Genomic DNA, 27,997 nt, shown 5'->3' on the forward strand with positions numbered 1-27,997 from the left:
CGCGCCTGATCACGCTTTTCCAGAGTCACTTCACAAAGAAGATTGTTCAAAGCCCTTCACACCGAATCCATCTTTAAATAAAAAGGGAACCTCATACAGACGCATGATAGTGTAGTAGCTGATTCTTGGAAGAAAAAAAAATGTCATGGGAAGCTGTGAAACTGTTAAAAATAGTTTATTAATAAAAATCTTTCAGTGAAAGGCATCATTTTAATTTTGTATTAATGTGACACTTTAGATAGGTTTTAGTTTAAGTAGGATCAGTCTCACTTTTAAATGTAAATCAAAACATCAGCAGGTGTATAGAAACACGCTGCATTCTAAACACCGCCCCCTGTTGGTCACTTAACGATACCTCAGCTCGTGAATGGCCTCATTTGTCATGTAATGTCATGTGTAAATAAATCAGAGATGAAAAGAAAGTGAAGGCTTTTAAACAACAGGGTCAGGAAAGGGTGCCAGATCAGATTTGGGACGGCGAAGCAGATGAAACTAGAGGCTCTTTCCTTCCGATTGTACCGTAGGAACAACATTCTGGAAACATCTGCTCAGACAGACTTGACTTTTATTTCAACATCCAGAGAAACCAAACATCAACTGACTCACTGAGCATCTTTGTAAAATAAGCAAAGATGACACATCCAGTCATGAAGTATGAACAATAGTAAATTAAATGCAGATCAATTGCATCCTTTTACGATTTTCATTTGTACATATATGCATACAATTATAGTTCCTATCTTATCTTTGAAGTCTTCATGTGGGTTTAATTTGACAAACCTTTGTTTAGTTTTACAACTATGTACAATATACAGGCAGCAGATTATATATCTTTGACATGAAATGAAAGGTATTACAGACCCATGATGCTGACTAGTTCTATGTGGACAATATACACGGTGAAGAGTCGGAATTTGTAGAAAATGGTTTCTAAAAAAGGATGAGAGACGATACAAGAGACCAAATAGTAAAAGCCCTCAATATGTACAGAAAACAAGCCAAAGAAAAAAGTGAAATCATTCCTCCATATACACATCACAAAATATTTCCAAAGCTATTATTCTCTCTGATTTGGTCACAGAAGTGAGTGAGGCCTACAGAAGGCTTTTATCATCATCATCATCATGACCATGTTGATGTTCTAATTAGGTTGGCTAAACTGGTTTGTGGACGCTTCCCTTGATTGTGGGTTTATTAATGTACAGACCAGCTCCAGGAAGGGTTAAAGAGAACCATTTGATGCAATGCACACAGCAAGTTACTGAAACTTATTATTCTAGCCATTAGCTGCTGTACATTTATTACATGAGAGTGATCTCAATATCAATGAGTTTGACGAAGACATGGTTTAATGAAACGTTGTCGTGAGTGCACAGTTGATCAAATCCTTCAATTAGGAGGGGTAATTGGAATCCATTTTTGCTGAGATTTCAAACACTCACAGACTTGCAAACGAAGCTCAAACAGAACTCAGTCAAGCTCAGGGCGCTCTTCATCTAGCTGAGTCAGAAAGGCACATCACTTTGATATCAGGCATAAATAATCAAGTCATTTTACTGCAGAAATAAAACACACTTCCACAAAAAAAAATAAAAAAAAATAGTGCCAATATGACAGTGTCATCAAAGCGGATAGAGAAAAGAAAAAAAGTCAAAGGGGCGAGGTGAAAAAAAAGAAGAAATCATTCAGTGCATGTAACTACATTCATAACAAGCTTATTTTACATGTATGTGCAATGTGACCAATTGAAACCAGGTTCAACTAATCTGAAGTTACAAGCTGGACTGTGAGGTAACAAACATTTAAGACAATTCAAAAATGATATTTCGACATTCAGACTAGATGAAACTGATGGTCCTACAGTGAAGGGAAGTAACTGATTTAGGAGGAAATTTAATTTCGTCACTTGCATTAGAAACACGTGTCACTCTACCAGAGACCCATTGATTAGTTGAAATTAACCAAAGAAGGAAATACTCAGACACGTTCTTGTGAAAACAAAGATTGTAATTTCCTTTTCGAGCTGGACTCATTAACCTAATCCTTCTTCATTTACTGCCACCATGGTGTATTTGAAAACCCATCAGGACATCAAAACTCGATTTATTGACTTTCATTTAAAAACAGCCATGTTACTTGGAACTGCAGTATCTCCCAGAGAGATCGGGAGGAGAACGACTATCCTTGCGACAGTGAAGGGAAAACATTGTTGGAGGAAAAAAATCAAAAAGCTAGAACTAGTCATTAAGGGAGAAAAGAAGATAATCATTGATTGATAGGTCATTCTAGCAATGTCAAGTGTCTCAGAAACATCTGTATCTCTCTACATCATTAGATTCTCGGCTGCCTCTCATGCAACTTTGAGGGCAGCTGTAGTGACGTCACAGGGATGTCCGTTGGAAGAAAGAAGGGAGGCCAAAGAAAAAAATCATTTTCAGAGTTCCCTTGAAGGGTTTTGAAGACCAACCAGACCTGTGCACTACTGCCAAGACTGTGGGGGGAAGTTATTGACCTCTGCCAGGTCTTGCACAGGTGAGCCTTTGTGGGTGTACGTTAGCTTGATCCTCATTCGTAGCTGTTGCTGAGAATATTTGGATAAGAACATGTTAAAACAAATGAGACATATGAGAGAAGTGACTATTGTGCACACACCTTTTGTGGGTTGAGGACTCTGATGACTTGCGTGACCGTTCCCTGGTTAAGTGCTGGGACAACATTGCTGCTCGGTGAGAGAAGCTGCAGCTGGAATGTCTTAAAGACAAAAGAATGGACATAAATAATTATATGAACAAAGGTTGAACTTAATAAACGGCAAAAATCAGACTTTTACACATTTTTTAATAAACTTCAGAAAAATGCATGACTAAGTGATAAAACTCCAATTTAAAAACTGGTTTAGATATAATTGACTGAGATTATTTCATTTAAGATTTTCATTCCGAAGAGTTAGTAAGGATATTATTAATTTTTAAATTCTTAAATACATGTTGATGAAATAAAATGTTATATTTGAATAGGTTTGTGCAAAAATGTTACATTTTCATCCATATTCATAGAATATTTGACTTGTTAAGTCCAAACCAAAGTCGAAGAACATCCAATTCTACAAGCCAATACGAGATGCATCATCAACACCATCATAATGATAATTGTTGTTGTTACTCAACAGACTCATAAAGCAGCCAAATTAAAATGAAACTTGCACAGAAAGTTTGCTCTGTGCATCGTGAGGACGTGCATCATCCTTCTATTGAATGTCATATTAATATAACTCTTCACTTCCTTGATGATCACTTTCAACTGCAGTGGAAAACATTAACGTAACCTTTTTAACCAGAGCCAAGCAGAGACCAGGGATATTAATTTATGTACCATAGGAGATGAAGACACAAACAAAGACTGTAGCATTAGATAAATAAAATAAATTAAAATTGATAAATAAATCAGATTTACAAACACAACTCACCTTTGGTACTGCAGCCTGAAATACAAATTCCGTCATATCCACTTCCGTCGAGTTGGAAGCATGGATGGTGATGACTGCAATGTTTGGATTGGGATTTGCCCTCTCAAATGTAAAGTCTATTTTGAGACCATTCTTGTTATAGGCCGTCATTGTGGGGATACCTGGGGAGACAAAAACATGTTTCAGAGAGAGACATTTAGTGGAAGCCTTCCTCCGGTGCTTCAACAATATAACCTCACCTGCAGATGCAACATCATTAAAGAGGGGCGGTGATGTGAGGCCATCAAGGAGAAAAGAGGGTTGGGAAGCGGGCACAGAGGGAGCAGGAGCAGGGGCTGGACCACCTTGGAAATTAAGTTTAAGACACTTAGAATGGAACCAGATCTAAACTGCAAGACTGCAAATATCCTCATGAAGTTCTGTAACTGATAAACGCAACAAGAATGTTGCAAGATGCTGAAAAACAATAACTATTGATTCTCTTGGTGAATATTATTGAGTTAGACGTGTACATGAATGTCACCAAGAAGCAAAAACAAAAAAGGTACAAAATTGGAGTGACGATCATAAAATAAATGTACTTAATCTCTCACCTTGGGAACTGACAATGTGAAGAGGAGTGAAAGATCCGGTGTTTGTACAAAAAATAGGGGATGTTATGGATACATGATAATGTTTTTAGTGAATTTTGTCTATATACAGTACATGCGTGTATTTCATAGGATTATTTTTTTAAAAGCTAATAACTATAATATTAAATAATGCTTATTTAAAAAATAAGAAATAGTGAAGGATACAAAAGGTCTGAGCACTTTTCACATACACTATTCAAGAACCAGGACTACATTCCAAATAAGAGAAAAGAAACAGTCTTACTGCTTAGCGACAGGTCACCCAGTAGGTCTAGCAGCTCTCCTCCCGCCGATGCAGGCTTGGACGGCACAGTGGTCTGGATTACTGGTACAACATCATTACCTCCCAGAAGATCTAATAAATCATTAGCCTGAGAAATAAAGGAGTTCTGAATGATTACTACAAATACATGGTTAAAGGAATATTATGATATTTCAGGTTAGAATGATGAGCGGCATCCTTACGATACGATAGAAGGAAAGATTGATTAGTAGTAATTCTGTGGCACATGTCATGAAATGATGTTCACCTGGTTTGTTGGTTGGCTAACAGGGGGCAAATGTTTTGAATCTCCAACAGTGGGCTCTGTCTCTCCATTGGTCTGCACAATCTCTGTAGGACCGTTAGTGGCTGATTTTTCCATGATTGGCATTCTTTCGAGAAGAGCTGGCCTGTGACGGAGGAAGAGAACATCATTAAAAGAAGAAGTAACATTCACACGTTTGCCTGCATTGCTACATGTTTAGTGCTTTACCTCATGTGGTCATATTTCTTGAACAGAGCATTGTACTCGACCGCTCTTTGTTGCAACTCCACATCGATGCTACTGCCATATATGGAAACCACCTTCTTAATCCGGCTGAAATAACAATTTAAAATGTGGCTTGTTATCACTGGCAGTTGTAAAGTCTACGAGGACTGTGTAACTCACTTTACACCGCTGAAGCGAGTAGACAATTTCATGATGGCTGTAAGTGAATAACCCCGAGTTACTGGAGTGGACAGATTTGACACCAGCAGACCTTCCAACACATCCAGAACTTCATCCTCAGACACCTATAAGGATTCAAAATACCAATTATTCACTCTGTCCCTCATACATGTGTTGTTAAAAAGTTAGACCACTCATAAATGCACCTGAATAGGCTCCTCCTCCTCACACTGACCAGACACCAGCAGGTCCCCGTACTCTCCTATGCACCAGGAAGCCACCTGGACCAACGGTTGCTAAAAAGACAACATTGCAAATATACTGTTTAATTAAAATTGCAACATTTAAAAATTAAAGAGATGATAAACCGGCTTTCACAAAACGAACCTGAGAAATGTCCTCCAGTAAGGCTTTATAAAGTCTCTGGACTGTGTAGGCATGCATCTCCACACTGTTGGTGATGAGCTGGATGAGATTGGGAACAGAATCATCTCGCACATAGCTCCCTGCCTGTGAAAGAGAGGAGTAAAAAGTTGGTTATTAAATCAAGCTGACAATTAAGTATGTCGCAGGCTCATGATTTCAAAGTTAAACTGATGATGATTGTTGTACATACTGTTGTCAGGACCCTCATAATGGTGTCGATGTGCCATCTTTTTGAAGGGGCATACCTAGAAGAAAGACAATTTCTTAATGTGTTGTAAAAGAAAAAGGCATTAGAAAAACAAATAAGTAGAAAAATACTGTAGATTATTAAATGACACCATTTAAAGAGACTGTACACCTTGAAAATGACTAATCATGAAACAAAAGTAAAGAAAATTAATATGGGAGTCCAATTGAGTCAAGAACCACAGTTGCCTTCCTGCCACTTGAGTTTACAAAGAGAAATGTTGCCATCATATCACAGTAATTCTGAATAAAAGCTGTCAGATATTTAAGCGTATCATCAGAGTCTTACAGACGATGGATCACTCATTGCATCATCACACAGCATAATTATTTCATCAAGCAAGTCCAAGTCTTAATTTCTTTTTTTTTTAAAGCAAATATTTTCTAAACAGCAGGTAACAGCTGTTCAAGGATAGGGTAAAAATCGTACTTTTCTGCAGCAAGAAATACTCCAGAAGCACAATCTGCTTTGAACTCTGGATCACACGAGTCAAGGAAGTAGAGAAGCTCCTTCATCATGCCTCTGATGTTGTTGCCGTTGACCAAAGCAAAGCTCAATTCCATCGCACGTCTGCAGTAAAAGAAAAGAAAGTTTGTAAGTCTCACACATCATGTAGAGCAAACTTTTTTTTTGTCCCACCTCTTAATAGACACATCCAGGTCTTTTAAACAGTCCACAATAGTGCTGCGATGCCTCTGGACAGCATTGTGATCGGTCTGTACCGTCTTTAGTAGAGATGTCAATGCCACATATCTTGAAGTGTAAAATAAAATATTTGTTTGATTTGATTTTTTTTTTAATCATGTTGCTCAAGTGTGGAGAGGAAAGTACCTTATATTTTTGTCATTGTTGAGAAGGAAGCGCCCCAAAATGTTGATGGCCAGTACCTAAAAAAAGAAAAAGTCCCAGAAAACATTTAGACAACAATAACCCAGCTTTCATGAATGCAAGAATTATTTTTGCTCACTCTCAGTCCACTTTCTGACTTGATGTCCATTATTGTCAAAACGGTCTCGTACAGGATGGCATTGCCTACATTTTTACTAGTTTCTGTGTTTGTTGCAACCTGGAAGTGAAAATAAAAATATTTAAGGGCAACTTTCTCAGTGTTTTACTCATCGACATGTTTTATTTTACCAACCTGTGCAAGAATATCATTCATTGCTTCACTGGAGTCGTCATCGCTCTTGCCCAAAATTCGCAGTAGTCTCAAAATGCGCACCTTGGCAGAACAACAGTAATTCCAAAATAAGTTTGCCCCCTTATTGGTCGTACATGTTAAGCTCATTAGAACTGACGTAAATTGAAATACTTCATACAAGAACTCCGAATTTACCTGCAGAAAAGGATCACTTATGCCTGATACATCATGCTCAGGAGAGTATCCAGACATGATTAGATTCTTCAGGATTCTCACCAACTGTGGGACTAACTAGAAAAACACCAAGAGCAAAAACAGAGCCATAAAATGTTAAAATTATTTGTTTTGTCCGATATATACAAATTTTATTAAGGACTATGTAATGACTAAATATGATGTATCAAAAGTTAGCAAATATAACAGCTTAATATTGTACAATTCCTTATTTATTTATTTAAATGATTTAATTTTCTGTAGCACTACAAATTATACAAACCCAGGAAATAAACACCCTGGTGTGTAATAATACTTGACTAATTTATATTAAACACACATGTATACATTGCATGAAAAGGTGAAAGGTTTGTGTTTTTGTGGTTGAAAACAAAACCAAAAGAAATGCAATGTTGCACGTGACTTTTTGACATTCGTGACATCACAGGGAAAAAGCCCAGAGAAGAGCGGTGCTTGATATTTGCCTTAAGTTGCGTTTTGATTAAAGTCTGGTGCATTATTCATCACTGTTAATATAATGACATTTTTCTGGTTGTGTGTTTCGATAACTTTATTTAAATTAAAATTGATTAATCTACAACACAGTGTGTAAATCTCATTTGCTTACATTACTTCACAAAGGCAAGATGGTTACTGGTTCTCCAGATCTCCGATTATGTATAAAGCGAATATTAAGTAGAAGTTGAGTTAATTTGGCAGACAGAACAGTGGAAGCATAGGTTATATAATATCATACAGTATTACTGTTAATGCATTGTCCATGATAGGAGCTACATTACATTAGAATTAGGACAATGTTTAATAAACTTTAAGGTGCAGGTTAAATAAATACTCAATTGGTAGTCATGATGTATGTGCTCAAAATGTTATACCATTCTAAATTTCAAGACTAGTATGTTAACACACAGCATAAAAATAAGCCTACCTTAGTGACAAAACAGTGAAATGTGTAGATTCATTGTGGAAGAATATTTCACCCAATTGCATTTTGACAGTGATCAAATGAACTCAAGTGATAACTGAACGATTGTGAAAAATGTATTTTACAAATGAACCAGATGAATAATTATAATCTCAAACACACTGACATCATAATGACCACCATACAAGAAAATTAAGGTTTAAACGGGACAATGAAATTACAAGACAGAGTATTTTGATTACATTTGTGGTGACTGTGAGGGGTGATTACTATTAAAGCATGCACCAGCTATGAGATCAGAATGTACTCTTACCTTCTCATTCTAACACAATGCAGGAATTGTAACAAAGACAAATGACAGAAAAAATATGAGGTAGATGTTAGGGAGGGGAAATTGGAAATCATTCACTTTCAAATAGATCAAAAATAATGTTCAGATCATAGAATGGCAGCCTCTTGTTGTCAAGATCTATATATAACATCTAAGAAAGCAGAGGTACAGAGGCAGTTGAAATACAGTAGAATCAGAAATGTAGTCATTTGTTGCAGTAAAACCTTCAGTGAAATCATGGTCTCAGTAAAAACAACTAAGCTGCTATTAAGAAAGAAAATACGTATGCAACAGGAGAATGAAATGTGATGTATACTTAAGACGAAAGGGTCAGAACATTGAGGAGTAATTTCTACCTTTCTGAAGTGAGACAGCATATCTGGGCTCCTTTCACACATTTCGGTGAGAAGGACAACAGAAGTGTGGAGGACACCTGATGAGAAAGACAAGGTGGCAAATAAGGGTTAAATTATCCAGTAATATATGATAAATAGTATATTAATAATTGATTTACAGCAAAAACATATTGAAATCAGGTGTGTGTAGGCTTTGCTTTTAAAACAAATATCTTCTAGCTCCGTCTTAACATAAAGATAGAAGGACCACGGTTTGTTCTTTGTGTTTATGTGTAACTGCAAACTATCTATATTATTTAGAATAGCAGGAAAAACCTGGTTCTATGTTGCTTGACAACTTTTTCAGGGTCATTATTTGTGTGTGTTCAGCAAATAAATTCTTCCACAGAAATACCACACAGCTAATGAGCAGGGTGAAACTTGCAGCCGTAGAAGGTTATCGATTCAATTTTTCCAGATAACAAAAAAATGTTCATATGCAAGTAATTGGATGATTTACCAGATACACACAAGTAGTTAAGACTGGTCCTTAGACTTAAATGTTTTGGTGAATAGCAGTAAGAGCCATTGAGCAATGTTGAAGCACAATAACTGCCTTCTTCTCAATGGTCAGTGCAATAAAATTACCTAAATTAAATGTAATTTTATATATACATACCTCCCCCTTTCACATGAGAAACAGTTCTACACCTTGAACTTATATTCTCAGGCATATTCTAATGTTGTTAATAATAGATGATCATATTTTCCAAAAAGTTCAGGTAAAGGTTGCTGGAAAGCTTTTGAGAGAATCATTTGTTCTCATTATGCCTGCATAAGATACATCAGTAAGGATATTGGCTGTTTAGTGCTAAGTACAAGGTGATGTCAAGAAATCATAAAGAGATGGCAAGTGCACACTTACTGAACAGTTGCGACTCACCATGGTTCTTCTCGCTCAGCAGGTTTTTTGTGGCTGGAAGGAACATTTCCATAAGTTCTGGAACTTTCCTGATGACGTGCACTGCACACAATGCCGCCTATCAACAAACATTGAGACAGTTAAATGAAAATTTAGAAAAGAAAGTCAAGCCTTTGGGGTTCTGTTTAAATAGATAAGCCTTTGTGTCAGTATTTCCATTCATGAATAAAATAAAATAACAAATACAAGGCATTTCCACAAGTCACTTGAATAAATCTGACCTTTTTCCTCAAATAAGAGTTGGACGTTTTAAGCAACTTCTCTACTTCCCCTGCCAGGTCACGACACATCTCTGAAGAACCCATACACCCAAGAGTGCATAAGGCCAGACCCTGGACATACTGCGTGCTGTGATTCAAGTCACTGTAGAGGAAACAATGAAGGAAATAAACATTAATATAAACATCCTAACTAAGGAGAAATTATAAGCATATTTAGGCTTATTGATAGACAGGTTCATCCAAGACTAGAAGTGTAAAATGTTTTTCCTTAAAATTGAAAAATTGCATTTTACTTATGAAAAATGACCTTTGACTCACTTTTTAATGCAATTTGTCATCAGTAGGTGGACATCCTGTCTTTCATCCAACAGCAGCATAGCACCCAGATAACCTATTCGTTTGTCAGTGAATTTCTGTGATGCAATCAACTTTAGGCACTCCAACTAGAGAGAAAAGGGTTTTGTAAAAATGTGTGCCTTTTAAAAATGTTATTTAACGTCATTTTTTCTCCACTTACCTGCCCAAAGTGTGCAGGGTAGCCCAGCATGTGCATATAAAGAAGCTTTGCCACATTTCTGCAACGGTACGTATTGTCTTCCTCTCTGAAGGATGAGCGGATAGCAGCGCACTCTTTCTGAATCATCTCACGCTCCTCTGCCTGGGTCCTCGCTGTCCGGATAGTCCGGATAAGCTCCCGCAGTCTAATCGGAACTGGCATTCTCTGCAGAAAAAAAAAAAAGTTTGATTGAGAATACAGGTGAAGAGAAAAAGCACATCATAAATTCAATTCAATTTTTTACGTGTCTTGTCATAACAAAGTTATCTCAAGACACTACAGTTTAAGTAAGAGTATATTAAGATTTTCCAAAGTATCTTCTCAGGGAATAAAAGGGGAAATTACTTATTTCTTTCTTCAGTTAGTTTAACTTTTGACCCATGTTTAGTTTGAATTAAATACTCCGGACAAGATAATTCTCTGCATTATTTTTAATGTATGCCTGACCAAACAAAGTAACCTAAAATAAAATATGATTGCACAGCACTCTATTTTAGACACCTAGTATGGAAGGCCTAGATGCTAATGAGAAGGGCAGGTGAAATTCCATTCCCTTTAACACTAGCTTCTGAACGCATCTTACGAGGCAAGTACCAGGTTAAAATATTCATTAGGTGACTTGTTATAAAAAAAAAGAGCAATTTAAAAAATGTACTGTAACAGATATTCAAGCATTTTGACAGCAAAATATTGCTATTCTTAAAAGTAAATCCATTTAAAAAGGTTCCTGGAAAAAAATACTGAATTAATTTCATGGTTTTCTGCATTTCAGGCATTCGAACTGTGATGCATAATAAATACATAGAATATCGTTTGATTTCTGTTCAAAATATAAATCACATTTATTTTCATAGTACCTAATTGGAGAAATAAGTGAACAATCACAACTACTATAACTATGAATAGTTTATTTATATTAAGGAATATCTAAACTTGAAACTAGAAAAACCTCTGCCATTTATGCAATGACCCTCCCTAACACATCCCAACCCAACCATCATTTAGAACAGGAAATAAGGGATCTTGCCATTATTCCTAATTTAAGCAGACTAAAAATTCCTTCTACCAGCCCAAAAACAAAACATAACCTTCAAGTAAGACCAAGTAAAACTCGGGTAAAACCAATTTCGGAGACGTCCACAACTAAGGAAAATTCCATGCATGTATACCAATATGTACTGGCACATAAAGCTGCTCTTTAATCATTAAAAGGTAGAAAAATCTTTCAATGTCACTGCAAAACTGAAAATCAATAAAGCCATAAGTTTACTACAATTTTAAACAAACATAATAACAATGGAATTTAGACCCTTGGATACACTTTACAAGAATAAATCATATAACTTGCATTATTTAGTTGTGCTGAAGACAATGAAATTGCATAACTACTTTGATCTACCTAGTGACGATGTAGGTGTACAGCAGCTGAAAACACACTTAACATATGCTTAAATACAAGGTGATGAAACAAAATGGAAATTAGATCTGATGGATGCATGTTTAAAATATGTAAAATGTCATAACCTGGCTTGATTCCAAAATGTGTCACTTTGAATGCTTTGGCACCTATAGTGTTCTATCATCCATCAATGTTAAAAGAAAATAGGTAACAATTTACCCTTGCACCAGAAAGGAGAGAACTAGATTTGTGTCACTTTATAGTGTCCTTGATATGCCATGTGGTCTCCTCCCAGCTGCCAACCTCTACCTACATAAAAAGACTCACACCCTCTTTGGTGACACACCACTTGCACTATACCTGCTTTCTTCCCTCTGGTCATTAGTAGGGGTAGTGGCTGTGATTTTTAGTATAAAAGTACTAATGTATTAAAGAATTTAGGCTTGTTATTTTTATTTTAAGCTAGGCAATAACAACCACTTAACTATGCCGTAATTCCAACCAGAGGCGACGGGACATTGACTTATTTTCTTGAGATGAGAGCAGGTCGACAAAAAACAAGGCCGGCTCTTCTTCAATGCAAGTGAGAACCTAAGCCGCAAGACATTGCTTAGTTAGCAACTACATCATAGTTGTTGTTTAAGCCACAGCGGCGAACAAAAGTATTGAACAGCACGGAAATCATTATGTTATTTAAAGTGATTGTTCAGTGACAAGGAATACATATGGGTTCAGGTAAAGAAGGATCAACTTGAATGAAGAGTTACATCTGTAGTTCCAGCAGCACTTGAATAGACACTGTTAATCTCTTGAAGTTCATTGTGTGCTAGTAATCAAATGTGTACACATTAGACAAGGTAAATCCATACCCTGCTGGGAGTTGCTTTCATGAACATTCCTTTCAGCCACTAAGCAAGATCCTCATCTAGTTCTAGTTCAATTTTGTTATTTTCCAAGTAGTGAATAGTTCTGTTGTTCTCTTGTTTCATAAACTATTTAGACAGCAAAAATAACAATTTATTTTGAATATGTGTGCACACCATTTTTTATCTTCTGCATGCCTTACAATACTGAAGGTCATCCATAAAAAGAAGTGTAATGTAAGAGTAGGATGTAAATGTTCAAATCATCATCAAAAATTACAAAACTCTGTGAAGCAGGGAGTATATATCAGTGTGTCCTTGTTAAAAGTATACAGGCACAAAAATAGATTTTAAAAGGTAACAAAATTGTTGATGGACTTGCAAAAGCAAGTTATAAGCTTTTAAAGTAAAGAGAAAAAGAGAAAACAGAGAATTGATACAAAAAAGGGATTGCAAAGAAATAGTGGAGAGCAGAGGGAAACGCTCACAACAGGTTTTCCTCAGGAGATTTTGAGAGCATATCTAGATCAACTTTCAGGGCCTAACTACCGGCTCGAGGCACAGGCAAAGCTGCCACACCTCCGCTTTACCACTGGGAGACATTTGTCGAGGTTAATCATCATCCTGGGAGCATCAAGGCCAAGCCACTGTTGTATCACTTCGTAATTCACATCAGACATACATTATAAACAGATTGTGTGATTCAATTCTTATTAACAAAACAGAAGAAATCGTATTATTATATTTACTCTGAAGTTGGAGCTTGTCTTTAGGAATGTCTAGAAATAAGGGATTTTGTAGTAACTCATTGATAATATTAACGGGGTGTGGTCATTTCTTTGATACAACAGTTTTACATTCACCATCCCTTTGATATTCTAAATAACTGATTTATCCCATCTAGCTATCCATTATACTCTCAAATTATCAGAAGACAGTAAAGCACAAAACAAGAAAAATAGAGAAGTTGGTTTAGACAAATAATTTTAAAGCAGACTAAAATACAGTGCCTTTTCAAACACAAATAATACAAGCATAGTTTAGGAAAAGAGACATCAATTCCAATTTGAAAGACACTTGCTGGGCAAGTATGATGGATATTGACTTATTCATTTGGTTATCATTTGCAACTTTTGCCTGTGAGAGATCTATAAAAAAATAAAAAGTTTAAATTAAGACAAACTAGACCGTTGACTACTCTTTCTTGCCTTATTCAAGCTGTTGAAAGTGATTACGTGTTCTAAAAGGTTGTAAAGTGAAAGAGAAGAGAAAAGAAAAGTCACCGTAGCTCACTTCCTACTTCCTATTTTTTATTCTATACTGGCCAATAGAACCAGGCCTTAAACAGGTCATGCACTGATGTTAAGATATATTGTACACTATATCAAAAGAATATAACAAACAAAGTTTACACAAGAGATGAAGCAACAATTTGCACCTTGTAAACAAACTATGTTAACAGTTCTAAATGCGATAGGGGTTTAGGAAGTACGACTGGTTAATCGAGGTCTGCTGGTATTAAACAAGTAGAAATTAAACTAGAAAGAATGACAAGCACAAATATATTCCTATTAATTCCAATAACAAGTGTAACCTGTGCCTTACAATTGAGGGGTACATGAACTTGCGACTGTTTCAATTGCTTCACCTTTGACTGAATGACATTTTCCCTAAAACTCAGTTGAACGACACGACAGATTCTAGCTATTGCAATAGAAAGTTAAAATAGAAGGACAGTAACAGAATCGAGTATGATCGCCGATTGATCCAGACATAATGCAGTTTGGGCCTTGGATTATCAAGCTAGCTACCTGCTCCGACAATTGTTTCTCTCTAAACGACAAGGTAACACTAGAAAAACTCAAGTCAAATTGTAAATTCGCTAGCGAGGTGAGACCAAATTTTATATTTTACAGTTGTCATTAAAATGGATAGGCAAATGTCAGTTAAGCTTCGTCCCTGTAACAGCAGGTAGCTAAGTTAGCTGCTGACAGGCACAGCCCCGGTACACTGAGCTGCCACTTCCTATGCAGCGCCATACTGAGAGTTGTCAACCTAGATACAAATACAACACGAACATGTATGCAAGTACAACAACGTCCCATTATATAAAGGATAATTTGTTAGAGATACTCACACGGCGCACTGATGCCAAATAGTAGCAGAAAACGTCTCTATTAGCAATAGAGGGAGGAACACACTAGACATGCAAAATGGTGGCTACTCCAGCCTCAGCACATCTACCGCAGGCGGAGGGTTACACTGTCATGTCCCAGCGCGGACTGGATCTGGACGCGGCTGAGCTTTATCATCACTAGCATCACCAGAGCTCCTCTTCAGTGTCCGCCTCCAGACCACATCCCTACTTGATATGACCGTGTCCAGTGGACAACATGGGTAATAAACTACAAATATTTTACTGCGTTTGCTAGAGATGTTGTCTACATTTCCTATGTTGCTATTTTGCGTGCCGACACTGGGAGCTAACGGTGCGCGTCCTAGCCAGCTAGCAAATGTATCGCTCTACGTTTCCGATCTATAGGTAATAACATGACAAGCTGGTTGATTTTTAATGTGTATAAGTCACACGTGGTGTCATATGGTACTGTTGACGTTTAACCTCGTGAAGGTAAAAATATGTTTGTCAAAGAGTATAGTTCTCGTAGCTTCGCGGAAGAACACATTTTACCTGGAAAGTGTTTGCACTGCAGTCCGTTTACTCGTGGCAGTCTGTGATGACGTCAGCATGTAGCACTAGCCGCTAGTGCGTGCGAGCGCCATCCACCGGGGAGGCCAGGAAATGCAGCAAAGAACTGAATTAGGGTTTCCTACAGTCATTTTAAATAAAGGATGCGGTGAAATGAATAAAAAATGCGGGTATAGAACCGAGAACAAGTAGAGCTATTGATTGTTTTCAGTAGTGTCATGTTTATATTCGCATACGAAAAACCTGCAGTGTTTTCATTTATTGTCATGGCAATGTATGAGGTGTGGGGGTGGATCAGGTATCAGATGGATTTTGCCTGATGGTCGCTAGTGTTTTGTGTTTAAAAGTGGGGCCTGTAAACCTCTTAAAAACCACAACCATTATTTCAAAGTGATGAAAATACACATAGAAACTACCATACGATGCATTTGTAGACCTCTCTGCGGAAAGTTAATATCTAGCTCTATCCATATGATGGAAGTTTGTCTACAGGTATATTAAAACTAAAATGATATGCTTCCTCTTCCGTTCTCTTGAGGGAATAAAAGGCAAGTTGGTAAACAGAAGATTCAATATTTCTTTATTGTCACTATTGTAACCTAACTATTATTGTAACTCTCAAACAAACGCAATACCTAAATAAATAATACAGAAAACTATTGAATCAAAAATAAAAGGCTAAATAAATGATATACTTGTTTTATCCCCAATTTAATTTCAATGATAACCTTAAGTATAAAGTTTACCAATGTCTTCGTTGCTCACAAGAGGTAAATGCGTGTGATAATGTGCATTATATAATGTTTGATTGTTTCTCAGTCAAACACATACGTTCTAGTTTGTTGCAGATCCAGACGATTTTACTGCAGAGGCCAAGGTGGGGCTGCACTTCAATAACAGGCACATTAACATAATTATATTTAAACGTTACAATTATTATTTTACAAAAACTATTGTGAATCGCGTAAAAATGTCTCCATATATTATTTGGAACGTTTATTTACATGGAGTAAGACCTGTGTTGCTCTGACAGAAAAAATGTATGTCATACTCATTGCTTGTTTCTCTGGATCCTCCTCTCGGGGTTCCCACAATGCCGTGCGGCTCTCCTCCACATCTACTGCAGTCAGTGGTCGCTAACAGCGCCGGGGGTCGCTGCATCTCCGAGTCTTCTCGGGAAGACCCCCCGACCGAGGGCTGTTATTGCACAACCCCAAGATGTGAAACTTTACCACTGGTGTTCGTTTTATTTTGTTTTCGTTTTAACTTGTTTTCGTCCCACCGTGCAAATGTTTTTGCCGTTTTCCTTTTCTGCTCATCGCTGCCTGCTCTTACCTGGACTGCTTTTTGAGACCGAGAGAAGATCCGGGTGTGTTGTTTGTCCGAGGCTTGGACAATAATATGTCCAGACGAAAACAGAACAACCCGTTAAAAGTTGACTGTAGGTATTTAACTTGTTTTCACTGCGCTGTGTTCGAATGATGGTGTTTGTGTGTGCATTTCGTTCAGTGTCGCAAAATAACTTGTGTTCATGTAAAATCTGGTTTTAAAAAATCTGCATTATTAAGTATTATGTTAAAGCTCATTTCATTCTAATGACGTAGATTCCAGAAATTAAACCTTACTGAGATTTCATCATTTGGTTTTGTTGCTGTTTTAGTTTTATTCTGATTTAAATGTAATCTATTATTTTAGCAGCTTTAAAGTTATGTTGATTTGATCGTTTAGATACTTTGAAGCCAGCTAAAGAGAGAACAACTCTAAACTCCTAAAATCCACCAAGACCTATCATGTACATCCTTTCTAGTCACTTGTTTTGCTCACACTCATCTTCCAAACGTCTCTCCTCAACACGTGTCCACATAAAGACAGAATTTGATACAATATTTTCTCTAGTTCTTATATTTTCCTCTCGTATCACTTCAGAAAAAATGTTTAAATGTTAAACCCTTTTACTAATGAATATATTGAGGAATAAACATGTAACATATTTATGTAAACATTTTTTAACAGCTTGCAGTGTGTACACAGTGTTACTGCAACGATGTGATGTTATTGCATTTTTGTAACACTTTTTGAAGTCATGGAGAGATTCTTTTCTAAGACATTTTCTCTTACAGTTTATGCAGAGGGTTGAAGACTTGCTTTGAAAGATATGCACTGGTTTTGGTGAAATTAATCTTTATTTTGTGTTGGAGGTTTTTATACTAATATTGAATATTACAATGTCTTTGCCAGCTTGTTTAGTTAGTGTAACCAACAAACCTTCAGAGCGAGGATTTCATGAGGTTGTTGTGTGGTCTTCACCTTGTGCAGTTGACCCAATCTGCTCTGTAGATGTGTGCTGGACCACTGGTGATCTCAGGAGGAGCTTTTCTCTAAACATAGGTGGTGTAAACTGGGGTAGATGAATCTCTCCCTAATCCTGGCAAGCTAATAAGATGATGGTTGGCTCTAAAGCCAACACACATCATATTTCAAACACTGTTGTTCCTGACTTTCTCTTCAGAGCTGTAATTGTTGTACCTGTCTTTTCTTGTGTGGTATGAACTGCATGTGCGGGTCTGTCTACCGTCAGACAGCAGAGCGACAGCCAGACAGAATTCTAGACAATAATCCAATTGTCTTCTGTGACTTGCTATTTTTGTGTTCACCTAAGGAGACTTCTTTTAAGACACTTCTTTTTCTATCTGCACCTTTTGAAGTAAAATAAGTTAACCTTGTCACCGACCTGGCATCCAGCTTTGGAAGTGTTGAGCATTTTAATGGATGTTTTCATGTTTCGCTGATGTTTTGTGAGAAAGTTATTGTAATTTGTGTTTAATCCAGGCATGTCCACATCTATTTAATGTGTTGTTGTGAGCAGTGTTTCCTAAAAACATAGTCCCATTTCTGGTCCATAACTTCCTTATGGTTAGCATTTTGCTACAGATTAGTGCGGATTTGGACATTTGTCTTAGCGGCAATTAAAATGTACGAACCTTCAAAGAGCAATCCTTTAATTTATGATTCAGAATTCATCTTGCAACCACAAAGTAACACCTGATAAAATTGAGTCGAATATCCATCTGTGAGCTTTGGACGAACTTTTGACCTTTTACTCATTTACTGAGAATGTCTGGAGTTTGTTGCCTGTATTAGCGATGTATTGTTAATAATTGATGACTTGACCAAAGTAGACTTTAAGAGTTTGTCCTTCAACAGAAATAAAAACATGTGCTAATGACAGCTAAAAATATATAATTTAAACGAAAAAAATGTGATCATTGTTTCTTAAGGTGCTGTATTAGTGGTGACACCAGTTCAATAGCAGCCGTTCGGTACCAGTATTGTGTAAAACCTAAATGACACCCATGTCTGCCCTTCACCTGTCTTCTCTATCCAGATCTCAACTTTTTGATCCAGGCTCATGCTGCAGCAGGTCAACATGATCAAAGTTTCCAACTTGTTGAGACCATTATGAAGCGTCTGTGAAGTGGGTGGAACAGTATCGGTCGGAAAAATTGATCAGGTGTCTGGGCCGTAGATTCATGTGTCTGGATGGAAGACGAGGCCCTCAGCATTTCCTGTAGAAGCAGACAGTTTAGAAGAGCGGTTGGCTTGGGAAATAGACAAGAGGGGGTCAGATAATAGATGGTGTTGGAGAAGAGTTGGAGCTTTCTTTCTTTTGTTCGAGTTTCTGTGTGTGATACCCCTCGACCCTGTTGCCCCCTCACCCTTCACCCTTGTCTGTGTCTGTTGGCTGATGAGTTTGTCTCTTTGTCTGAATTCAGTCAGACACTGCGTCACCTCCTGCCCACAGACACACACACATCAGAGTTAACATCAGTGCGAGGAGGAGGAGGAGGAGAAGAGACAGATGCACAGACACAGACTGGCGGTGGGGGGAGGGGCATTGCTCACCCATCAATCATCAGCCAGATACCGGGAGGCCAGTTTGTCATCCCCGTTCATGGTTAACACCCGTCCACGCTCTGCATTTGCTAATGAGTGTGTGTACTGGGAAAAGTGTTGAAATTGTGTTCACATGACTCGACTGTAAACACAGTGACACGTTCAAATTTCAACACCTCTAATTGGTTCAGCTTTGTCACATGACATCCTTAAATCAAACAAGATATCAAATATAGATGGATAGATAAACTTTATTGATCCCTCTTTCCAAGAATGATTTCTCATATATATATATATATATATATATATATATATATATTTGTTTATAAAGGACATGTATATTATTGTGACAATGCCATTCGGCTAACTTGTTGGAGATTTTTCTCTGAAGCGCTTATCTTTGTTTAAAACTTCTGTAAGGTCGGATCTTAGTAGGGCTGCACAATTAAGTCATAATGCCAATAGTTTGGAGTAATATAACTGTCGATTTTTCTGAGATTGTCGTTCTTCATATAGCTGTGTGTATACCAGCTTTTCTTCAGTGCATGAGACTGCGACCCCTGTGCTAGGGCTGGGTCAATCCAAAATGTGCACCTCTGCACAGCCAATCACAGGAGGCTTTATCAGATCACTGCTGCATGATTGACACCTGGTTACTGGAACTTGGTGCCTGTCAGTAGCAAAGCACTTTGTTCGGTGGCATTAAAGAACGGAAGTATTACCTGACATGATGTGTCATCTTCATTCCACTCCAGCAGTGGAACATGGATAACTCCATCTGGAGGAGCTCGATGAGTCCCATATGGGATGTCTCGCTGCTTCTCTCACTTCGTGATGGTGCTGTAGATGTGAATGTTGTGGAGGACGAGCCAGCCTGTTCCCTGTGTGGGTGGTGGAGAGAGAGACGTAAAGCAGGAAGGCAATCTGCGTCTCATGGGACTGCAGCATGGCTGAACACCAGAGCTAGAGCATGATCACGAGTGTGTATGAAGACGTGGGGGTTGGGATGCAAATGAAGTGTGTACATACAGTAAATGTCAGTGAGCTTTTGTAGCCTGTTGTGTTCTGTCGCTCTCATGAAGTCCTACTTCTGTATTCTAAACATTTTATTGTCATCTCTGCCAACGTGTCAACATGACCTGTCAGCTTTATGTCGTTTATTATAATGAAGGATTTGTTCATTGCATTAGCACTATAAAGGTCTTGTTAGCTTTCACATTCGTTTGTTTTTTTTATCTTAATTTCTGTTATACACATGATGATTATAGTTAAAAATCAAAGTCAGGTTATCAAAAAGAGTAATTAGCCTTATTCAATTAAAAAAGACCTGCTTAAGACCTTGGCTTCCACAATAGTTTGGTCAACAAGTAACCTTTTTTGTGTAAAATTACAGGACAGCTGATTTGTTTATAATAAATGAATAGTTTGTAAGTAAGTAAAGGTTATTGTAAAGCGCCTTTCTAGACCAGGGTTACAAAGTACTTTAACAATCACAAACGATACACAGTTAAAGTATATACTTTAAAAGGTCAAGACACATACGACAAACACAGGAGTCCCAGCAAATCAGGGAAAAGCCTCCACAAATACAAAGGTCTTAAGATGTTTCTTGAAGGAGTCGGTAGATCCATCAAGCGCAGAGACCATATTTATTTCATGTATGAGAATGTGTTGCTTTCATAATAATGTGGAACTTTCTGGACATTGAAAAACTGTTGTTTCAAATAAATACAAGTGTAGATTCATATTTACAATGATTGAGAAATTCTATGTTTAGTTCACAACACTTCATCAGTCGGGATCTTTTTATAATGTTTTCAAAGAAATATGCAGACGAGACAACCTCTGTTGTTTCTTTCTGCAGGGCCATTCCACACTTCAGGTATTCCAGGACTTCAGCACACCATTAACATGGACGGCAGGGACGAGTTCACCGAAGACAGCGAATGCTGCAGCAACAACTCGCAGGAGGTCCTGGGACAAGACAGTATCACAGGTGGATGAAGGAGCAGGGCATGATGGGAGCAGGGGTTGGAGTGTTGGACCCACTTAGACTGAGGGGTTTCCTGCTCTGTGTTCTGTTGTCTGTCTGTATTGACAGGGCTGTGTTTGCCTCCGTAGAAGACAGTGATAGTGACCCTGACAACCACGGAGAAGACTCGTCTTCCAACACCTCCACAGACGACCACATGACCACCAAGAGAGAGCAGTTCTGTCTCCAAGTGTCTGGGGTCAAAGAGGTACGCTGGCTGTGAGCTGAAAGTGACATAAGATGTTGCAGGTGAGGTGGGCGGTTGACTCGGAAGACGACATGACGACATGACCACAGATCTGCTGCCTCAGATAAGCAACACCAGTCCCTCATAGAACTCATCTTTGGGGCCTTGAAATCAGAGTCCAGTTGCTCTGATGACCCTCAGTGTCTGCAGCGAGCCTGTGTTCGCCTTCATTTCAGCAAAAACGTTGATCATATCAGATGTATTGACACAAATGTTTAACTTCTCAGGAGAGTGAAGAATGGTCAGACAACAGCAACAACTTTGTGTGTCCGCTCTGCACTCTGGACTTCAGCAGCCCAGAGAAGCTCATCTCTCACGTCTACCAGGTGACTATAGACTCAACACGAAGGTCTCACACCGGCCTCCCTCTCTGAGCCATGTCTCTTCTGTCTGCCAGCACACGAGCATGATGAGCAACAGTAAGAGCTATGTGTGCCCAGTGTGCGGGCGAGCCCTGAGTTCTCCCGGCTCTCTGGGCCGCCATCTTCTCATCCATTCTGAAGACCGACTGTCCAACTGTGCCGTGTGTGGCACTCGCTTCACTGACACCAACAACTTTGACAGGTTGGTACCGTCTCCATGTCCTCTGACTTGTCTCCTGGCTTTGTTTGTGGCATTGGCAGCCAGACGGTAGAAATTGAGCAAGAGAGGAAAACTGTTCTGGTTCTGTCGTTTCTTCATTTGAAGGAGAATATTTACGATTTGTGTTTTACCTTTTTAGGGAGAAGCTCAAAGATGTACTGGACACGTCCAGGCTGGACATGGGCAGCAGTAGGGACTCGTGCTCCCTGTCTCGGTCTCTTTCCAGCAGCCCCATGGGGAGTCCCAGTCCGTGTCAGGGCCCCCGCCCGTGCCAGGCAGCCGATCTCAACACACACTTGTGTCAAAGCGACAGAGCTTGCCAGGGCCCGAGTCCCATCCCCAGTCAGTGTCATGGCAGTAGATCCTGCTCTGGTTCTGACCAAGGACCTTCTTTTCCCTCACTGTCCGACTCTCTCCTTTCTGAGGGGCCGTCGCTTGCGTCCATCCCGGACACTCTCAACTCCTCCTCTTCCGGTCTTCCCCCAATCCCGGACATCCTCAGCTCCATGCCCGTTTACCCGGCCGGCGTGCTGCTGGTGTGCAACAGCTGCATGGCCTATCAGCAGCTGGTGGACTCTCAGTCCCCCATGAGGAAATGGGCTCTTAGGAGGAAGAACGAACCTGTGGAGGCTCGTTTACAGCGTCTGGAGCGCGAGCGCACAGCCAAGAAGAATAAACGGGCATGTGAGACCGACGAGGAGAAGGAAATAAGGAGGTTGAGGGACCGTGAAGCCAAGCGCATGCAAAGGATGCAGGAGAGCGAAGACCAGCGGGCGCGGCGGCTCCAGAGGGACCGAGAGGCCATGAGGAACAAGAGAGCCAACGAGACGCCGGAGAAGAGACAGGCTAGGCTGATCCGGGAGAGGGAGGCAAAGAGGATCAAGAGACGCCTGGAGAAGATCGACCCCGCTCTGAGGACACAGATCGAGCATGACCCCACCGCCATGGCGGCAATCTCCGCAGACATGAGTCTCTTCCAGTTCCCCTGCCCCATGCCGGTGCCCTCCATGGACAACGGTCTGTTCATGAAGCTGCCCTGAACAGACCAAGATGTAAATCTGACAGCATCTTTGGCGTCTGCATTCCCCACTGGTGATCCATTGATGTCGTCACCATTGTTGAAAGAAGTTTATTTATCAAGAAAACCTCATCAGGATTCAGAATGTCGTGTCAATAATCCCTAAACGCATGTTTCTTAAGAGATTTTTAAGAACTGATCCAACACAAGAGCAGTTTTATTTCCTTTACGGAGAAAATCTTTTTGCACACGGACTGTAAGAGGTGTGAGCGAGGACTTTGTAGCCACTGCCTCATGTCGGGTCCACCCGCCAACCTCCAGACTCATGGTGGCACCACCTTCTCAGCTGCCACCAGCGGTCTCTGGAAATCCAGTCTTCTACCTCAGCGTGGGTCCAGCTCTCGCCCCGAAACATTCAAGCTTCCAAAGCTCAACATGCAACTACCAGAGGATGCAAGTTTTTATTGTTGTTTTCACTCAGGCAATTATGTCATTAGCCAGAACAGATCCAGCCTTCATCTGCTCTCTGCCAACGTTCTGACTTGTTATGTTACAGAGCTTTTTTAGCTCCGATCTCCGTCTGCTGCTGTCATTGTACTGTACAACACATTCGTTACCTCTTGATATACAGTAGAGAGCTCTTTTCCAGACCCATTGAAATGTTGAGCTATTTATTTAGTTACTTCAAGAACACGCATACATTCCTCTATTCTGTGCGTCTTTAAAACAAACTGGCATAGTGTATTCAAATGTGAGTAACACAAACTCAAAGTCTACAACAACATTAACATATAACATTTACTTTCCTCGTAATCTTTGTCAATGTTTGGGTAAAATCTGCATTAGTCGGGTTTTCCAGTCAGTAACGCTTGTGCTAATTGTTGATCGTGACTTTGTTTTGCCTGGAAATAGTTTGAAGAATAAAAATGTTCAGCAGCTTTGGAAAAGAGCTCTTCATATGTTAAGTACATGGAAACTTGTATATTTATTTACTCAAAGACTTAGGGTTTATTAAATGTTTTGGTTCTAACCAAGCCGTTAGCTACTGGAATACAGCGGCGGTAAAGTCTCTAGTCAAGCCTGCATCGTCAGATGAGTTAAGATCACCAGTTTCATGCACTGTGTATAGTTTGACCCTCTCTCCTCGTGTTTATGCAATCTGTGAATATCTTTGTTCCTTTCTCTCAATACAAGTACAATTGTTTACGTCTGTGACTACTGACCATTATTTCCATGTCTTCAGACTAAACCTTGCTCCATCAGCATCTCGCCATATTCCCATAACAAGTTAACGGAGTGAGAAGCTCGGTCATCTAGAAGAGACTCGTGTAGAAGGTGCAGAGCGTTTAGATTATGTACTTGAATTTTTCTCTGGTGAAGTTACAAATCCAACGCCTGGATATGTTTCTTTGGTCTGGGAATGTTGGAGTATTCTGTTGCCCGACAACAAATGAGTTGTTATCCTCTTTACCAAAAACTGTTTCATATCTGTTTAGAATTATTTCAAGGATATTACCAAAAAACACATTTAGGAGAGCATCATTTTTAAATCTGTGTCAACAATCGTCTAAAAGTCTTGCTGTCAAAAATGTTGAGGGAACATGACCAACGGGAAGCGGTGAGGATAAAAGGGTACAAAACTCTCCATCGACCTATTTTTTTTTTTTTCAGCTTTGAGTAAAAGTCCCAGGCGACCCACACACCCGGTCACAGCAGAATAGACGACGGATGATTCGAAATCTCCGTAAATGAACACGAATGAGAAGTTATGTCACTTTCTTTCTGCTGATCTGTCGTTGAATCAACGGTTTCATTCACTTTCCTGAGCTGAGCAGCGTTTGAATCGCTCCTAGATGGTCACTGAGAGAAACTTCTGGGTGGGATTCAAACTTCTATGCAATAGTTTAAGGTTCTTTTTCACAGGAACTATGCAGACATAAAAGGATCTCAGGCCAACTTACTCAGTGACAGAACTCTGAGCCTGAACCGGTTCATAATGGCATCCCGGATGGATTTGTTGACTTTATTCCAACACGCATCAAGGCAACAGGGTCGCACTGCCATGTAATAAAACGCATATTTTTTTGTGTCTCATTCTGTGAATACTGGGTATTCATCTCATTTCTGTTGATCCATAACTCCTGCTTCAACAGACACGAGTCACTCGTATTAAGGGAAGAAGAGTGAGCATCAGTTTGGATCAATTCATCTCTGCATGCTGTGAAAGCGCACGTGTGCTGAAATGTTGAATAAGCTTGTGTTGTTAATGCCTGCCTGTTTTATGCACATTACATTTAATAAAAAAAGCCTTTTATAATGATCGCTATCAGGAGATCCTCTCGACGTCTATGTTTACAGAAAATCAGGTGTTAAAAGAACAAACTGCTGACCAGGACAGTTGAGCTGGTTGCCGCATTAATGGCCGTCCTGTTCCTAGATTAACACATGTACAGATTATGTTGAAACCTGGTGATGAATGTGGAAATAAACATTACTTCTAATAATTGACTTCTCTATCATTTTTAGATCGAAAAGTGAAGCAAATCAAATAAAGCAGGTGATCACAGGTTGAGGATGCTCTCTTTGGTATCATGATCTTCTACATTACGAAGACTGGACATTTGGAGTTAAAGTGGGATGGCTGGCACCTTCAAAATCGTTTTCTTAGTATTAATAAGATGTGATGCAGAGGTTATGGACCTCCGATAAATCAGTATTTTAAATCATGTGACTTGTATCTTCAAAAACTAGAGAATAAAAGAAATGGTTACCGGTAAATATAACCACTAGATGGAGCCAGACACCATAATAATGTCATACATCATTGTGCCACTAGATAGAGCCAGACACCATAACAACATCGTACACCATTGTGCCACTAGATGGAGCCAGACACCATAATAATGTTATACATCATTGTGCCACTAGATGAAGCCAGACACCATAACAATGTCATACATCATTGTGCCACTAGATGGAGCCAAACACCATAACAATGTCGTACATCATTGTGCCACTAGATGGAGCCAGACACCATAATGATGTCGTACATCATTGTGCCACTAGATGAAGCCAGACACCATAATAATGACCTGGGCGAGTCCACCACACACAAAAACATGAATAGAAGAAAAAAAACACAAGATAAAAAGGGATACGTCTGCAGATAAACTAACATTATAAGCAGAACCCCAATCGCTACCTCCCATGAAAAAGGATTAAACCACCCCCTAACCATGGCCGTTCTTACCCAGTGGTTCAGTCCGGCTGCTTCGCCCCGTGAACCAGGAAGTCCGTGGGTGAGTAACTAATCGCGGCGCCTGTGACGACATTAACCATACGATGAGAACCACGCATCCCCTGCTACCCGCATAATTAGAATGCATACATACGAAATGAAAACAATATATATTATGCATTAAACGTGTTATGATCAGAGCGTAGGCAGGTGGCTATGAGAGCGCCACCCCGCGGTCACTGCTGCTTGACAGTCATCTGTCAAGGAGTTGCTCCGTAACAAGTCCGCATCTAAAGACATCCAAAGATGCTCACGTGGGAGCATGGGCTCAACAGCTGAGGACATGAAGAACATGCTTTCATAAACAGAATTGTTGTGATTCAAACGTTTTAGAAGGTCGTATGTTCTCATCTATATTCGCACGTATTGACCTTTCGATCAATTCAAATGTTTTTCTTTTCTTGGCTTTTAGATTAAGGGGATGGTTTAAATAAAATGTTTTTTTTCCTTTCCAAGAGTGAAAAAAATGGTCAAACATCTTCATGTACAATCTTCGCATGAAAACTGAGAAGACAAGCAGCTTATCTCAAATGTCTATCACGGGGTGAGTAGAATTAGAGTCCTACATATATGTGTACTTCTTATATATGTTAGCTTGTTCTTTATTTTGACACAAATCAGTCATTTGGCTCAGCACTTTTGGTTTAACTGCAAATGTCTATTTCAGGATATCAGATTTAGCGCTTCAAACTTTCGACAGGGAGAAGCTCAAAGACGTTCTCGACACATCCAGACTAGATGACGGGAGTGGCAGTGACTCATGCACTGCGCCTCGGTCCTCTTCCAGGAGCCCAATTGCAAGTCCAGGCCCTGGTCCTAGTTCCAGTGTCCCTGACTCGACATCAGTCTACCCGGGCAGATTGTTGTGCAACAGCTGCAGGGCTCATCGGGAGGTGAACAACTCAGAGTCCCTGCTGCAAAAATGGACAGTGAGGAGGAAGAACGAACCTGTGGAGGCCCGTTCACAGCGTCTGGAGCGCGAGCGCACAGCTAAGAAGAATAAACGGGCGTGTGAGACCGATGAGGAGAAGCAAATGAGGAGGCTGAGGGACCGTGAGGCCAAATGCATGCAGAGGATTCAGGAGTTGGACGATCAGCGAGAACGGCGGCTCCAAAGGGAACGAGAGGCCGTAAGGTTGAAGAGAGCCAACGAAACGCCGGAGAAGAGACAGGCCAGGCTGATCCGGGAGAGGGAGGCAAAGAGGATCAAGAGGTGCCTGGAGAAGATCGACTTGATCTGACGACAGAGCATGATACTCTAGGCAGAGATGACTCTTCCAGTTCCACTGCTGGTCACCGGTTAAAACACAGAAACTGAAGTTGAAAAGCAACTAAGTTAACTCAACATTTCTTGTCAGGGGACAAACTGATCTAAATAGATACACATAACTGGTGTCGCTGTGCTGTCCATCACATGATCAGTGTGTTTATGCAAACTTGTGTCTTGTGTCTTTCCCATGACAAAAGTCAGTCAGTTTTAGCTTGATGAAAACTGAAAGCATCAGAAAACACAGGAAACAATCACAAGTTGA

At 39.5% G+C, this 27,997-nt stretch overlaps 3 protein-coding genes across 8 annotated transcripts; 2 read left to right on the forward strand and 1 right to left on the reverse strand.

Annotated features, from left to right (window-relative positions):
• Window positions 1-532: 532 nt before the first annotated feature.
• ap1g1 (adaptor related protein complex 1 subunit gamma 1) lies at window positions 533-14,970 on the reverse strand. 2 transcript variants are annotated; one of them, XM_087792800.1, is made up of 23 exons: window positions 14,825-14,970; window positions 10,387-10,590; window positions 10,188-10,312; window positions 9,870-10,011; window positions 9,610-9,706; window positions 8,688-8,764; window positions 7,040-7,135; window positions 6,845-6,925; window positions 6,671-6,769; window positions 6,535-6,590; window positions 6,343-6,456; window positions 6,133-6,273; window positions 5,647-5,701; window positions 5,418-5,540; window positions 5,237-5,326; window positions 5,031-5,155; window positions 4,854-4,958; window positions 4,629-4,770; window positions 4,343-4,469; window positions 3,706-3,810; window positions 3,467-3,627; window positions 2,653-2,751; window positions 533-2,581 (listed from the first exon to the last, which is right to left on the reverse strand). In XM_087792800.1, exons 2-23 carry the CDS (start codon window positions 10,585-10,587, stop codon window positions 2,480-2,482), a joined length of 2,463 nt encoding a protein of 820 aa, XP_087648926.1. In that variant the 5' UTR covers window positions 10,588-10,590; window positions 14,825-14,970; the 3' UTR covers window positions 533-2,479. The 2 variants fall into 2 exon arrangements, with proteins under 2 accessions (XP_087648926.1, XP_087648927.1); XM_087792801.1 differs by lacking the exon at window positions 3,706-3,810.
• znf821 (zinc finger protein 821) lies at window positions 14,969-24,373 on the forward strand. 5 transcript variants are annotated; one of them, XM_087792809.1, is made up of 6 exons: window positions 14,969-15,084; window positions 21,153-21,284; window positions 21,390-21,528; window positions 21,795-21,893; window positions 21,965-22,131; window positions 22,289-24,373. In XM_087792809.1, exons 2-6 carry the CDS (start codon window positions 21,235-21,237, stop codon window positions 23,187-23,189), a joined length of 1,356 nt encoding a protein of 451 aa, XP_087648935.1. In that variant the 5' UTR covers window positions 14,969-15,084; window positions 21,153-21,234; the 3' UTR covers window positions 23,190-24,373. The 5 variants fall into 5 exon arrangements, with proteins under 5 accessions (XP_087648935.1, XP_087648934.1, XP_087648933.1 ...); XM_087792808.1 differs by having other exon boundaries at window positions 21,410-21,528; XM_087792807.1 differs by lacking the exon at window positions 14,969-15,084 and adding an exon at window positions 16,382-16,835 and having other exon boundaries at window positions 21,413-21,528.
• Window positions 24,374-26,450: 2,077 nt separating this feature from the next.
• Window positions 26,451-27,883, forward strand: LOC148078831 (uncharacterized). Its single transcript, XM_087792811.1, has 3 exons — window positions 26,451-26,466; window positions 26,922-27,009; window positions 27,133-27,883. Exons 2-3 carry the CDS (start codon window positions 26,948-26,950, stop codon window positions 27,704-27,706), a joined length of 636 nt encoding a protein of 211 aa, XP_087648937.1. The 5' UTR covers window positions 26,451-26,466; window positions 26,922-26,947; the 3' UTR covers window positions 27,707-27,883.
• Window positions 27,884-27,997: the final 114 nt, after the last annotated feature.

Source organism: Callionymus lyra, chromosome 6, assembly GCF_982586985.1.
Source record: "Callionymus lyra chromosome 6, fCalLyr1.hap1.1, whole genome shotgun sequence".
Lineage (NCBI taxonomy): Eukaryota > Metazoa > Chordata > Actinopteri > Syngnathiformes > Callionymidae > Callionymus > Callionymus lyra.